This window comes from Octodon degus, unplaced genomic scaffold, assembly GCF_000260255.1.
Source record: "Octodon degus isolate 3935 unplaced genomic scaffold, OctDeg1.0 scaffold00017, whole genome shotgun sequence".
Classification (NCBI taxonomy): Eukaryota; Metazoa; Chordata; class Mammalia; order Rodentia; family Octodontidae; genus Octodon; species Octodon degus.
Window position 1 is genome coordinate 21,198,633 of NW_004524593.1, and position 14,957 is coordinate 21,213,589.

The window sequence follows — 14,957 nt, forward strand, 5'->3', positions numbered from 1 at the left end:
GTGACAATGACAAGACCCGCTACCTGGGCAAGGGTGTGTCAAAGGCTGTTGAGCACATCAATAAAACTATTGCGCCTGCCCTGGTTAGCAAGAAAATGAACATCATGGAGCAGGAGAAGATTGATAAGCTGATGATCGAGATGGATGGGACTGAAAACAAATCCAAGTTCAGAGCGAACGCCATCTGGGAGTGTCTCTCGCAGTGTGCAAGGCCGGCGCCGTGGAGTAGGGGGTGCCCTTGTACCGCCACATCGCCGACCTGGCAGGCAACCCCGAGGTCATCTTGCCTGTGCCTGCCTTCAACGTGATCAACGGTGGCTCGCACGCTGGCAATAAGCTGGCTATGCAGGAGTTCATGATCTTGCCTGTGGGCGCGGCCAGCTTCAAGGAGGCCATGCGCATCGGGGCTGAGGTCAGCCACAACCTGAAGAACGTCATCAAGGAGAAGTACGGCAAGGACGCCACCAACGTGGGCGATGAGGGTGGCTTCGCACCCAACACCCTGGAGAATAAGGAAGCCCTGGAGTTGCTGAAGACTGCCATTGGGAAGGCCGGCTACTCAGACAAGGTGGTCATCGGTATGGACATGGCTGCATCCGAGTTCTTCAGGTCTGGGAAGTACGACCTGGACTTCAAGTCTCCTGACGACCCCAGTAGGTACATCTCACCCGACCAGCTGGGCGACCTCTACAAGTCCTTCATCAAGGACTACCCAGTGGTGTCCATTGAGGACCCCTTCGACCAGGACGACTGGGGCGCCTGGCAGAAGTTCACGGCCAGTGCTGGCATCCAGGTGGTGGGCGACGACCTCACAGTGACCAACCCCAAGCATATCGCCAAGGCCGTGAATGAGAAGGCCTGCAACTGCTTGCTGCTCAAAGTCAACCAGATCAGCTCAGTGACCGAGTCCCTGCAGGTGTGCAAGCTGGCACTGTCCAACGGTTGGGGCGTCATGGTGTCCCACCGGTCCGGGGAGACGGAAGCCACCTTCATTGCTGACCTGGTGGTGGGACTCAGCACTGGGCAGATCAAGACTGGCGCACCTTGCCGATCCGAGCGCCTGGCCAAGTACAACCAGATCCTCAGAATCGAGGAGGAGCTGGGTAGCAAGGCCAAGTTTGCCGGCCAGAACTTCAGAAACCCCCTGAGCAAATAGGCTGCGGCAGGCCAGAGCCTCGGCCTCAGGCCCAGATAGTTAGGTCCCCTCCTGCCACTGCTTCTGTAGATGCCATCAGGGCCACCCGGAGCCCTTGACCCCAGCTGTGATCGTCATGCTTGTCACCTTGTGTCCCACCACGTCTGGAGGGAGCCCTGTGTGCGCCTCAGGCCAGATTCCCAGTGGTTCTGTTGTGAAATAAACCCCAGCGCCCAGGAGGACAGAAAAAAAAAAAAAAAAAATTGAAAAAATAAAAGCAAATGTCAAGCTTTTCTGTGATCATTTCCACTCATGTGAAATTAAAAAATAAAGAGGCAGGACATTTACCCGCATACAGAGGATAGTTCTTCCAAAACAACAGCTAGGACAAAACGCAGCCATCTGGTCAGACTTCTCCCTGCTGCCAGGCCTGGGGCTTGAACCAGGAGGGCCTTGCACAGGGCCATCCGCCCGGCCTTTGTAAGTGCAGCACGTGTGACGGCACCGATGGTGAGATGAGCTTCCAAACGGCCCCAAGTCCAAGGAAGCAGTGGGGTGCAGGGCCAGCCTCCATGTGGTGGGAAGCGCATGAAGACAATGCTGGACGCGTGCGCGTTTTAACACGTTCCAGGGACACTTTCCTGCCCACGGGGAGCAGGTCCTGTGCACCGACTGCCGCTGTGCCATGTGTTGCTCTGCGTCACGCTGCTCTCCTCCTCCACCTGCACGGAATCCTGCTCCTCTCCACAGCACAGAACTCAGGGCCTCTGTGAACGCGACTCCTCACTATCACCAAATGGAAAAGCACAAAGGGACAGCACCCGAGGCCTGGAGTGCAGATTTGGCAGTTGCCTGAAGAGGGAGGCAAGGGCGAGGACAGGCACCAGAAATAGCAGTTTATAGGAGGTGCGTGCAGCTCAGTTGCAAGAGACTTTGGCTGGCTGAAGGGGACACAGCCAGGTGAACCCCACAGCTACGCTGAGGGGCTTGTGCTTTATCAAATAATGATGAAGCCACCAGGATTTCTAGGGAAAGAAAAAACGCTTTCCTAACTGCTCGGAAAGCCAAACACCACGGAGATGTGGAGCCTGGAGACCTGCACACCTGTGAAAGGCTGAGAGTGGGAAGACACAAGCCTAACTGCAATGGGTTGGGCGTGGTGACACAGATGGGGTGTCCCCACTACTCAGAAAACTCCGGCAGGAGGGCTGCTTGAGCCCAGGAGCTTAAGACCAACCTGGGCAACACTTTAAAGCTCCATCTCGGGACTGGAGAGATGGCTCAGTGGTCTAAAGCACCTACTTAGAACAAGCTTTAGCAAAGCATCAGGGACCACGGTTCAATCCCCCAGCACCACATGCCAGCCAGCCCCGCCCTCTGGTGGGCTGAGCTGGCCACACACACACACACATAAATAAATATTAAAAAAAGAAAAGGCTTGAAACTGTCTCATTGCTGTTTATCAATAAAATTTAAAAAAAATAAAAATAAAGCTCCATCTCTAAAAAAATGTCACCAGGCAAGGTGGCACACACCTCTAATCCAAACACTGCGAGGCTGAGACAGGAGGATCACAGGTTTGTGCCCAGCTCAGGCAAACAAGTGACCGAAACCCTGCCTCACCTCAAAATAAAAAAGACTGGCTCAGTACTGACAAATGAACCAAATCACAGGCTTTTTCACTGGCCTAAGAACACGGGTGGCAGAATGCTGACCACTAGTAGGTCCAGTCCAGGGTTTGAGCAACAGGGTTCTGGCAGGAAACCCCGCAGAAGAGCCCAGGGCGGGACCGACCTGGAGGATGGTCGGCCACAGCGAGCCACATGGCTGGAGCAGATGAGCAGCACTCAGTCAACACCCTGGGACTGCAGTGGTGCTGGGCAGCTGGAGAAAGCCATGGCGGAGGGCTAGTGCCAGCTCTGGCTGGGGACATAACTCCAAGGCCGGAGGGGGCTGAGGAGCAGCACCAACTCGAACAGCCTGAGGGCCAGAAGGGTGTCCAGTGCCCAGGGGGCGCGGCCCACAGAGGCTGCTGGCTGCCTGCCCGTGGAGGACTGGGGCTTAGAAGGTCCCGCAGTAACTGGAGAGCAGCTCAGGGGCATGAGGTCGGGGACACGCAGGGGCACGGAGCACCACCCTCGCCGAGCCTGTAGCACCAGAACACACAGTGTGGTCTCCTATGTCAATGAATACACAAAGCGGGATTAGTTCATAATATTTATTGCTGGGTAGTTTCCAGGAAAGTCTTTTCCACCATCAACTCAGGCATAAGAAGAGCTGTCTCGTGATCTTTCAGAAGTTTTATTTTTTAAAAAATCATAAAACTGCATCTGAGAAGCACTGGTATCAATCTGCCATGAAGTGAGGTGGCGAGAGCTTGGGGTCCCCCTCAGTAGCTCCGGCCAAACAGCGTGTAGAACCTGGCAGGGTTCCTGCCGCACACGCACTGCGCCCCGGGGGGCAGCACCTGCAGCGGCTGGAAAGGGATGCAGAGGCTCTTGGCGCCCATGGACGGGGCCCCTGGCTCCAGGTCCTGGTCCCTGCGGGAGCCATGGGGGGAAGAGGAGAGCGTGGGCATGAGCGCCAGTCATGTGGTGCCCCGCCCCCGCCAGTGCAGCTCCCGTCCTGTGCTCACCTGGCGGTGGTCTTCTTGATCCAGTCCTCACACTCGATTTCCCCACAGAACGGGATCTGTGCGATCTGGAAGAGAGGGCGAGTGCTCGCTACAGATGACGGCACGGGGATCTAAGCCATTCTACAGCTTGCAAGCACAGGATGGGTCGCCATCCCTGCGGGCCACTGCCCTCGAGAACACGTGAGGGCCTGTGCTTAGGGCTGTCAGGGGCAGAAGAGGCTCGTTCGGATCTAAAGCCCATTCACGTGGCTAACAGGCAGAGCTTGTGGAGCCGGGAGGCCTGAGCTCCACAGCAGGTCTGCTCCACATGGCCACCGGCCCCCGAGGTGGAAGCAGGGAGGTTTAAAGGGAGCCGGGGCAGAGGCAGACCTCCTGCCGCAGCTCGGACCCTGCAGCGCTCCATGAAGGTGTGGTCAGCAGACTGGGCAACAGGCCTACTCCCCTGGTCTGAGGAGCCTACACACGGCACTTTACCACCAAGACAGGTCAGCATGGTGGTGCCTGTATGCCGACACTCTGGCAGGCTCACAGGAGAATGGCAAGTTCAAGGCCAGCCTGTAACTTGCGCAACTGTGTCTCAAAGTAATGAATACAAAAGTGACAATTCTCAGACCTGAAGCACTAGTACTCAGACAGAATGGATGTACAAATCGGTGGTAGTGGACTGTGATCCCCGCAGTGCTTCGAGGCCACGGAGCAGCAGAGTGCCAAGGGACACAGCCAGCCCACAGCGCCGCTCCATGGGGACGGGGACTGCGCCCAACCTCCGCAAGTCTAACATACCACGTCCCGAGCCAACGTTCTCGTCGTGGGTCCTGGGGCTGCCGGGCACACACAGGACCCAGGCCCCACTCTGCCCTGTGCAGAGGGCAGCGAGACTGCTTTCCAGAGGCTCTCACCTTCCCGGAGTCGAGTGTCTTCTGAAAGTCTTCCATTGTGTTTGCCACGACCATGTGGGTCTTCAGGTCTTCAGAAGCCCTAGCAAGAAAATTTTAAAAATATATAATCTGTCTTACAAACAGGTATGATAAACATAACTTTATAAACAGAAACCTCAGAATCAGAAAGGCTCAATGTGAATGTCAACACCGTCATTAGCAATGGCCTTCAGTGGTGAATGACAGCCACCTAAACAACATGACATAGAAAAGCTGCTGCTCACTTCCTGGGCTGCCATAGATGCCTGGGGACACCACCTACCACTCACACTTTGTAACCTCTGCCCCAGGTTCCTGACCCTCAGAACAGCAGGCTGGAGACACTCACTCACTCTTCTGGAGCTTGTATGAGTATCAGCCTTTCTCTGCCAACTCGGCCTGCCCTCAGCAGAGACAGACCCTGAACTGCACCACCTGTACCTCAAACCGACCCTAAACCCTCCTCTCCAGACACTGCTCAGCCCCACTTTAGGATGTGCAGCCAAGAGACCAAATCACCTGCCTAGGTCCCTAAGTGAGCACACATCCCAAGGCTGAGATGAGATGTGCCTTCCCTTGACTGTGCCAGGCTGGGCATCTGAATGTCAACAGGAAGGCACAGGCGCAGCCCTCCCTCAGCAGCCCCTATCCTCTGCGCAGGGCCCTACGCTCTGCTTGGTGAGGAAAGCAAAGGGGTTCCCACTAGGACACTGCCAAGCGGGGATCTATGATCCTACAGGAATCCAGGCCGGGACAGGCCTGCACCCTCCCCACGCTACCCTGGACCTAGGCACAGGGCCTCGGGCTCCCTGCCATTCCAGTCCCCGGGAGAACCTTCCACACCAAGGCCAGTGCTCTCTAGACCACTCTGTATGTGCTGCAGGAAGGGTGCCAGACGCTGCTGTCTACCCAAACCAGCATGTGCATGCAGCAGCCGGGAGTGCACGCCTTCGTCCTTCTCACATAGACGCCACCAAGTCCTGGGCCCAGCCCCTCCGTGGGGCACTCCTCAAAGCACTACGATGCCATACTACAGTGGTACAGCGCACCCTCGTTTGTCCCACAGTTCACAACAGCTAAGCTCTGGGAAGAGCCCAGACACTCATCAACACACAGATGGATACAAGAAACATGGCACAGTTACCATACAACAGGCCTACTGCTCAGCCCTAGAGTGAACCCCTGTCACCTGTAGGAAAGTGGTGTAATCTGAGACCATCATGCTAAGGGAAGTACGACACAGGGAGGTAAAGCTGGTTTCTCTTACATGAAAAACTACTATGTACAGAAATACCTGAGTAAAATAAAGGAGAGATGGCAGGGATCAAAAAGGCAAACTCGGGGGAGGCACAGGATGGGGAAAAGGGACTTGGAAGACATCACCACATCCCCACCTCAAACCCCACCACTGCACCACACACACAAGCCAACACAATACAGCTACCTCAAACAAGCCTGGAGATGGGCGGCCACTGCTGCATAGCTGGATGGGGACAGAAGGCCCTCGGAAAATCACCAGAGCCCAGGTCACAATCACAGGGAGTGGCAGGTGACGCTGCCAGGAGCTGACAGCACAGTCTCGCTGCTGCAACCCAGGCATCCCTGCCTCAGCCTCAGAGGCTGGGAGGGACCTGCGAGCGTGAGGGAGGGGTGTGTGCAGGTACCTCTGGAAGAGGTTTACGTGGATCTCCTCCAGCAGGGCCCCCAACTTTGTTTCGGCCTCGCTCTCAGCCACCGTCAGCTTGGCTCCAGTGTCTCGCCTGACGGCTACACACTGACAGCTCTTCATGTCACGGGGTCCAACTTCAAGTCGAATGGGAACTCCCTGCGAGAGACACAGTCAGGGGGGCTCTGGTGGTGCCTCCCCTTGTGGCACACACACCACACATCCAAAACGCAGGAGTACAAACAGAAATGCAGGTAATGCTCCTGCGGTGTTACAGAAAGCTCTTGTAAGAACTGTCTGAGTGTCTGGGCTAGAGGGCCCCTGTGCAGGTCGGCTGCCCAAGCCCTCGGGCTCCATGAAGGGCTCAAGGATGGCTCGCGCATGGCACAGGCCAGCTCTGGGCACCCATGTCTCTGGGACAGGCCCACCGCGTTCAACAGACCTCAGTTTCTAGGACTGAGAGCCTGCCTGCTAAACAAGGTTTTAAATGACTACTCTTAAGTGAATGACGCCTCAAAGCTAGCTGGGCTTTTTCAGATGAGGAACGCGCTCCTGTGTACAGGTTAGCTGCTAGGGGCACCCACACCCCAGACTCGGGCCAGAGGTGGTCACGCAGGAGCTGCGCCAGCCAAGCAGGTTGCCCTGCGGGAGCGCGCTGCTCACAGCTGAGTGTTCGCTGCACTGTATAAAAAGACTCAAGGGCTTTATTACAAACCTACCCTCCCTTCAAAAAAGGGGAACACTAAAGACTCAATGCTACCTAGCCCCTAATGCAGCTGCGTGCCAATCCTATAATTCTGGTTTTTTTAAAATTATGAATCGTATACTCAACCAGGAGCACCCTGTCAATTACATGGAATATACAGCTGCTCTTCATAAGAAGCAGCTATTGGCCTTTTCTTCCTCTAAACTCTTTAAAGCTAGTGAAGTGAAGAAATATACCTCTTCCCCTTTGGAATGCTAGTATTACTGTAATAGAATTATTACTGGTTTTTTAAATTCTCTGTCTGAAAATAGCCTTCTTGACTCTTTAAAAACACCTCCTCTCTTCTACCTAGTTTTGTACCTGACTGTACAGTTACTCTGTTTTAAAATGTTTTGCCTAGGGCTGGGGGTTCGGTCCCCAGGCCTGCAATGCTCGCCCCGCCCCACTCCCAGGAAGTGCTGAGATGGCAATTGAGACGACTGGGCGTGGTGACGCGCGCCTGTAATCCCAGCTCTTGGGAGGCTGTAAACAGGCGGATCACTACGAGTCTGATCTAGTAGTGAGACCCTGAACACCCTGTAATAGACCCTTCCCTAAAAAAAAAATAAGTAAAATGTTGTGCCTAATCTCTTTCATTATCTTTGTATATAAACTGATCTTGGTAATGCTGTACACAACTGTTGAAAATGTCAGAATGACTTCTGACTGATTCTAGGTTTTTTCAAAATATATTTTATCTGCTATTAGCCATTTGACTGATGTTGACTTACATATCTTGAAAAAAAAAATATGTCTTTTTTGTTTTCTTAGGGTTTTTTTTGTTGCTGTTGTTGTTTTTCAGTTTGGTACCATGGACCAAACTAAGGATCTTGTGCTTGCCAGGCAGGCACACAAGCCGCTGAGCTCCAGGCTGTTTTCTCAACTGTGACCTAAAACGTGTCTGCACTTGTCTGTTCGACCTGTGACTTACTAACATTGATTAGCATATTAAAAGTCACCCTGAGCTTTTAAAAAAAAGCCATAGGGCTTTAAAATTATACTCTAGAAACCTAATTTCCCATTAGAAAAGAGTCATGTGTCCCGAGAGAGATTGGGGGCCTTGCCGTGTAACCTCCAGTGAGGCGACACTGTGTCACTCTGCAGTCTGTCTTACTATTCAAACAACTTCCACAGATTCTGGCACTAAGTGTCATATTCCACCACATGAAGTTTATTCATTACAAACAAAAGCTTGTGATCATTTTTATTGAAATAAGCTTGTTCAAAAACTTTTTGAAAGGGGGTAGTGCTGGGGCTCCCACCAGGGCCCTGAACCTGCCAGGCACCTGCTCCCCCACAGAGCCACACCCAGCACGACCCTATGTCAGCTTTAGGGTCACTGCTGCAAGGTGTGGATCATGCCAGTGCTCAAAATTTGCCAAAATAGAGAAATAATGAAAACCTTTTGCTTTACAAAAGCAGAATAGTAAAAGTCCAGATGCAAACGGGGTGTGGGTGAAAGACAACGAAGGTACTCACCTTGAGCTCCCAGTGATTGAACTTCCACCCTGGAGAATAGTTATCTCGTAAGTCGACGCGGGCGCGGATGTTGGCACCGAGCAGCCGCCTGCGATAATCACTGCACTTCGCCATCAGCGCTTCTTTGTCTTCTTCAGACAGTGCATTTGTGATGCCGCAAGGAATGATCACCACCTGGGACCAATGCCCGGAGGACGCGGGTCAGCGCCCAGGCAGGGGCGCCACAGCTGTGCGCGCATGCCACACGCCGAGACGTGCGGGCTGCACCACACCCAGGCGCCAGCCACCCGGCACCTGCCTGTGCTGGACGCAGCCCTACTCACACTTCACCTCTCAGAAACCACTGCAAAAAGTGACTTACAGAGAAGTTTTATACAAGTAGAAAGAGTAAAGCCAGTAGCACCTGCAGCTACACAACGCTGAGGTCTGGCTATATTCTGCGTCTCTTCTACAGCAGGAAAATCTACCTGCACAGTCCTCAGAAAACCACTCTTCCTAGTCTCTTCTTGCAAACATGGCCTGCACTTCACAGAAGGAGTGAGGAGCAGGAGTGTCTTACCTGGACAGAGGCCACCCGGGGCGGCAAGACCAAGCCCATGTTGTCCCCATGGACCATGATCATCACACCGATGGTGCGCGTGGTCAGACCCCAGGAGCACTGGTAAGCAAACTGCTTCTCTCCTGGTGTCTTGGGATCTTCAAAAATGATTTCACACATCTTAGAAAAATTCTGACCTAAATGATGTGATGTTCCTCCCTAAAAGACACAGAAGGTTTAATTTTGGTGATTTATTATGCCCTTGAAAATGATCACTGTAAGATTGATCACATGCTACAAAATGGCGCTATACATGTCTTATCTCTATTTTTTTTTTTTTTTACATTAAATAAGGTTTTCAAATATAAGTGTAACTGATACTGGAATTAGTAAAAAAATGCTACACTAATGCTTTGCTCTCAGTAGCCCCATTTACAGGAATAGCTACACTCTGGACCTAAAAAAAATAAAAGAGTTCATGCCTTGGCAACCCAGGATATAGTACGTGACTTAACTCACTGGGAGATGCATATGACAAGGACAAATGTACTTAAATTACTACATGGCCTAGAAGGTAATGAAATAAATGTACTTGGGCCAGGGAGACAGCTCATCAGTCTAAGTGCCTGCCTGGCAAGTGGAAGGACCCAGGTTCAATCCCTGGTACTACCTGCTGTACTGGCCACTGTTGTTAACCTCAGTGCTGAGGAAGCTGAGACAGGAGGAGCACTAGAAGTCCAAGCTACATTGTGAGACCCTGCTTTTTATTCACTTATATTTAAGCAGTGAAAACACAAAAAATGCACATTAACAAGATGCGCTATTTCCATCGATACATACATCATAGAACATGAGAGTCGGGTTCCACACTGAGTTTCCCCCTAGCTTTTGGAAATGTGTGTCACTGCTACACAGCTACCCTTCTACGTAGTTGCAGGCCAGAAACCACCTGCTGACTCTACGGCACCACAGCCCGCTTCGCTCAAGGACAGAAGCATACCTAATTAGGCACGGGTGGGCGTGGTTCCTGGGTCTGGCCTATTTCATTTAAGGATCTCCAGTGTCACCTATGTTGCTGAAAGTGACAGCACGCATGGTGTTCTACAGCTGCAAAGTCCACCACAGCAGACAAATGCTACACCTGTGACCTGTGCCCAGTGGCCAAGGGACACTTCCCAACTACTGTAGAACTACTGAGGGGGAAGGGGCTGGGGCTGCTGGATCACATGGTTGCACTCTGGCTTGCTAAGGAACCCACACCAGCTTCCCCAGTGACACGTGCACGTGCTCCTGCGTCTGCTGTGGCACCGTGCAGCAGTGTGGTACCTGGATAGCCCTGCCGCTGGCAGATATGAAGGCCTCCACAGTCGTCGTGTAGTCTCCACCCGCAAACTTCTCCTTCTCCGTCTTCTTGCCCCTGACCACGGGGATGGCCAGTAGCTCCTCATACACCCGGGCATACAGCTCGAGGATCTGCAGCACCTGCATGTGCCAACAGAAATGTAATGTGCTCAAATTAGGGCTAAGTTACTCATTATAGACGTACAGAACAACATGACCGAAGGCTGTGCTGAGACACCACTTCTAATAATAAAACTGCTCCGAGGAAAGGTTCCAGTAGCCAATATGAGATTACTAAAGATAACCAACAAAGTGACATCAAGTTGAGCAACGCTTACAAATGCACATAAGTTTAAAAAAATAAGAATTTCCTGATCTTCCTGGCTAAGCCTCCCAAGTGGAAATCCGTAATATTTCCCTCCTCCAAAGTCCAAAATATTTTAATCTGAAAATTTAAGAGCATATTTTGGCAGTTACAGTGGCCCACACCCATAATCCCAGCACTGCGGAGGTTGAAGCAGGCAGAGTAGTTTTTGAAACCTACCTAGGCAATATATGGAGATCCTGTCTAAGAAAAACAAGATAGAAAATCCTTGCCTATATCATAAATTAATAAAATCTCAGCAAGCAGTTTCTGAAATCAATGTATATTTGAGTTCATCTTATTTTTCTTTTTACAGATGTTACCTAAGACTCAAATAACAAAACAGAGCCTGTGGACACTTTTCTAGCATAATATTAGATAACAGGAAACGCCTTTTCTACCTCTTCTGCTGCTTCTTCAAAGGTGGCAAAAGCACTGTGGCCCTCCTGCCAGAGGAACTCGCGGGTGCGCAGAAAAGGCTGTGGGTGCTTGAACTCCCAGCGCTGCAGAAGGCCAGAGCACAGTGTTGTTATAGGGAACTTTGTAACCCAAACACTTTCCAAATGGCTCCAGACTTACTGTCCTTTTAACACCAAAATAAGAGACAAAGCATGCTCTAAAAGCAAAATGCCATGAGCACCAGTTTCAGAGGCATGCACCTACCACCACATTGCACCACTGGTTGAGCCGGATGGGCAGGTCCCGGTGGGACTGCACCCACTTCGCATATGTGGGGTACATGACTGAAAGACAAAGAGACAGCAGTGTCAGTCTGGAATTAAATCAGTGACAGAAGTGACAGGATCTAGGATGTGCGTCTGTGGAAATGTGCTCCCAGCATTGGTCACAGTTACCTCCAGGGCACTAGAACCTATTTCTTAAGCATGTTATTTACAGATACAAATCCACCTAGACTTGATCATACTTTATATTCTTATAAGATTTATAAGTAACTCACTCTCACTTTCATGTTGTTTCTGAAAACCCTAACATGTGCCATGTTTTGTGCTCAGCTCCTTGCATTCATAATCGTATTTGATTCTCACATTCAACCCATAATGTAAGTGCCGTGCCAATTCTAAAGGTAAGGTAACTACCTTCCAGCAGTTATGTATTACTGTCAGAATTTCGGTTAGCTCTTGATGCACCTACCTACCCAAGGTATAAAAGCTCTTGCCACCCCACCTACGCATGATCTGCAAGTAGCAGAGCTAAACCAAAGGCAGCCAACCTGGTATGAGACAAAAAAACTGGTTCCCCATGTTCAACACACAACAAGAGGGTCACCAGAGCAAGAAAGAGCAACAGCGCTTAACTCAGAAGGAGGCCATCTCAATCAGGAAACATTATCAAGCCCAGAGGCTCAAAACTGCCAGTGGCGCTACTGATTCTGCACTTCTAGGAAAATGGCCTGGCTTTTCAGAGATCTTTCTTGATCTGCAAAACAGAGGTAACAGCTGCCCCTGCCTTCCTCCGAGCACTGTTGTGAGTAAAGACAATGCAGAGGAAAGCACTTGGCAGTAGAAAGCCAATGTGTGTGTCACTCTGTATTATTAAAATGAGCAATAAAACCTGTAAGAAATGCAAATGTGGAACGAAGTTTGAAATTTCACAATCATTTCAAGAATAAAAATTATCTCAATAAGATTCTTAAAAAAGCTCTGAAAAATAATAGCATAAAATTAAATGATGAGTATGTAAAAAAAAAAAAAAAAAACCAAAACACCTCTGTATCCTAATGATAAGGGGCAAAACACTGCAGAGTGAAGCTGTAATGAGGCTTGCTGCAGTTCTACAGCACTGGCTCAGCCTGACACGGCCAGCAGCGTCACGGACACCCTAGCACTGGCGCAAGCCCCGCACCCACCTGTCTCACTGGTTGGGCGGATGGCGATCGGCTCTGCCAGCTCAGTCTTCCCAGACCTCGTGACCCAAGCCACCTGGGAACAGAAAGGTGGTTCTCAGCCGTGCATTCCACGGCCGGGCAGAGCAACAGCATAAAACGCAGTTCTGCTCTGCGTCAATTAAGGAAATTAAAGCAATGCTCTACTACACTTGTGAAGGAAAGAACAAATCAGCTAATTCATTCATGTGAAAAGCAGAGCCACAACTTGCCAGGATTATAGAACTAGAACTATTTAACTAAAATGGCTTTATGTTTCTCTAAATTGGTTGTTCTACACTGCTGAAAATAAACTTTTGAGTTTATGAAAGAAAACTGCCAAAAAAAAAAAAAAAAAAAAAAAGATAAAACAAACAAACAAAAAAACCAAACAGAAAAAGCCGGCTCCCCTACCTCAGGGGCAAAGTCAGCAATGTGAGTCTTCTCCTTCTCCAGCGCGCTCTGAGACACGAAGATGGGGAAGTAGCAGTTCTCAACACCCAGCTTCTTGATCTCAGCGTTGAAGAAGGCCTGGATGGACTCCCAGATGGAGTACGCCCAGGGCCGGAGGATGTAGCAGCCACTCACATCATAGTACTCGATCATCTCTGACTTCGTGATGACCTTACAAAGACAAGAACAGAGTCTGCAAAGATGGAGGAAGATCTTCAACACACATGACAAGAGGGCTGGGGAGCGAGCTCCGGCCTGGGGCTCCCTGCCTTGGGGCTGGAACCCGGCGAGGCACAACTCAGGTCCTGTGGAGCTGTAGCGGTCAGCGTTCCTTCCAGACCTCAGTTCTGGCCTTGCTTCTGCTTTTGTTGCCTGTGACTTTTTTTTTTTGGCGGAACGGGGGATTGAACTCAGGTTCTTGCACTTGCCAGGGAAGCGCTTATCCCACTAAGCCGCTCATCTCCCTCACCCCTGCTGCCTATGACTTCAGACTAACCCTTAACCCCACCATGCACAAACATCAAATCAAATGACAACTGCCCATCTCATAGGACTCCTGCTCTATCAGTAACGGAGATGACTACAGGTTGCAAACTATGACATTAGAAGACAAAAGGCATCATGGAGTATTACAACCACTAACTCTATACTTGAACTCCAGAACCTCAACAGAAATCAGTCTTTTTAAAATGTAAGGGGCTGGGGAGACAGCTCAGTGGAATAAGTACTTGCCTGGCAAGCACAAGGTCCTGAGTTCGATCCCTGGCACCACCAAAATAAAATAAAATAAATAAATATGTAAAACTCGGGCCACAGAAATAGCTCAGGGGTCTAAGTGCCTGCCTAGGCAAGCACGAGGACCCAGGTTCAATCCCTAGTACTATATGCCATGTCAGTGTTGGCTCCACCACCCCGGGCGGGCTGAGCGGGCCACTAAGACGGGGTGTGGTGGCAATGTCAGCGCTGGGGAGGCTGGTACAGGAGGATCACTAGAGTTTGAGCTGTGCAGTGAGACCCTACTGCATGTACCAAATACATGATTTTTTTTTGAAAGGTAAAAATCAGAAGCGGCACGCACGCTCACCTGGGCATACCAATCAGCAAGATTTTCTTCTTTTTTTGCCTCAAGCCCCAACCTGCAGATTGAGAGACACAGCAGCGTGAGCGCTCCTGCTGCAGAACTGCTCTCAGGCTGTGCTCGCTTGCTCGGCTGTACCGACACTCAACGCGGACCATCTGAAAGGGCTTCCCTCTGGTTCTGGCTGGGGGCTGGGCCACCGCCGGGGCAGCGACGCACGGGTGGGGCTGAGGCCGTTAGGATGAGCCCCTGCCAGCTGAACAGGAGAGCACTGTCTAGAACACAGCGGGGCCTACGTTTGCTCAGTCCCCAGCACCACAAAAACCACACCTTTTAACCTGGATTCCTATCATCACACTTAAATCAGGTTGCAAGATACTGCCCACAAAAACTAGTGGGCAAAGTCTATGACTTTAATGCTGACATCTCTTACAAAGTTCTTTTTAAGGTAACATGCTTTCAATAAAGACAGACACTTATCCACACATATTCTCCACTAAAGAAAATCTCAATCTCAACCCACATAAAATTGTATTAGAGCAGTGTTTTGCTGAAAGTAATACATGAAAACAGGCTGCTACCTATATACACATACATATGGATATGTAAGAGTACAGTGACTCTTAAGTTGTTCCCACTTAATTTTAGTACATAAAAATTGTGGTGGTTGGGCCAGCAAGATAGCTCAGCAGACTAAAGCGTCTGCTTAGGCAGACACAGGGAC

At 50.7% G+C, this 14,957-nt stretch overlaps 1 protein-coding gene and 1 pseudogene across 2 annotated transcripts in view; one reads left to right on the forward strand and one right to left on the reverse strand.

Annotated features, from left to right (window-relative positions):
• The window catches only part of LOC101572876, a 1,368-nt pseudogene extending 201 nt beyond the window's left edge, over positions 1-1,167 (forward strand). Inside the window, exon 1 of the transcript XR_002820183.1 lies at positions 1-1,167. This exon is cut by the window's left edge and continues 201 nt beyond it. The product of XR_002820183.1 is annotated as an alpha-enolase pseudogene (transcript).
• Positions 1,168-3,420: 2,253 nt separating this feature from the next.
• The window catches only part of Eprs (glutamyl-prolyl-tRNA synthetase), a 61,358-nt gene continuing 49,821 nt past the window's right edge, over positions 3,421-14,957 (reverse strand). Inside the window, exons 21-32 of the mRNA XM_004626879.2 lie at positions 14,240-14,291; positions 13,117-13,326; positions 12,688-12,760; positions 11,484-11,563; positions 11,222-11,323; positions 10,442-10,597; positions 9,137-9,334; positions 8,578-8,751; positions 6,352-6,512; positions 4,670-4,748; positions 3,771-3,835; positions 3,421-3,675 (exon numbers count right to left, since the gene is read on the reverse strand). Of these exons, the coding sequence (XP_004626936.1) occupies positions 3,525-3,675; positions 3,771-3,835; positions 4,670-4,748; positions 6,352-6,512; positions 8,578-8,751; positions 9,137-9,334; positions 10,442-10,597; positions 11,222-11,323; positions 11,484-11,563; positions 12,688-12,760; positions 13,117-13,326; positions 14,240-14,291 (1,501 nt within the window). The 3' untranslated portion in view covers positions 3,421-3,524. The remainder of the gene's footprint in view (positions 3,676-3,770; positions 3,836-4,669; positions 4,749-6,351; positions 6,513-8,577; positions 8,752-9,136; positions 9,335-10,441; positions 10,598-11,221; positions 11,324-11,483; positions 11,564-12,687; positions 12,761-13,116; positions 13,327-14,239; positions 14,292-14,957) is intronic.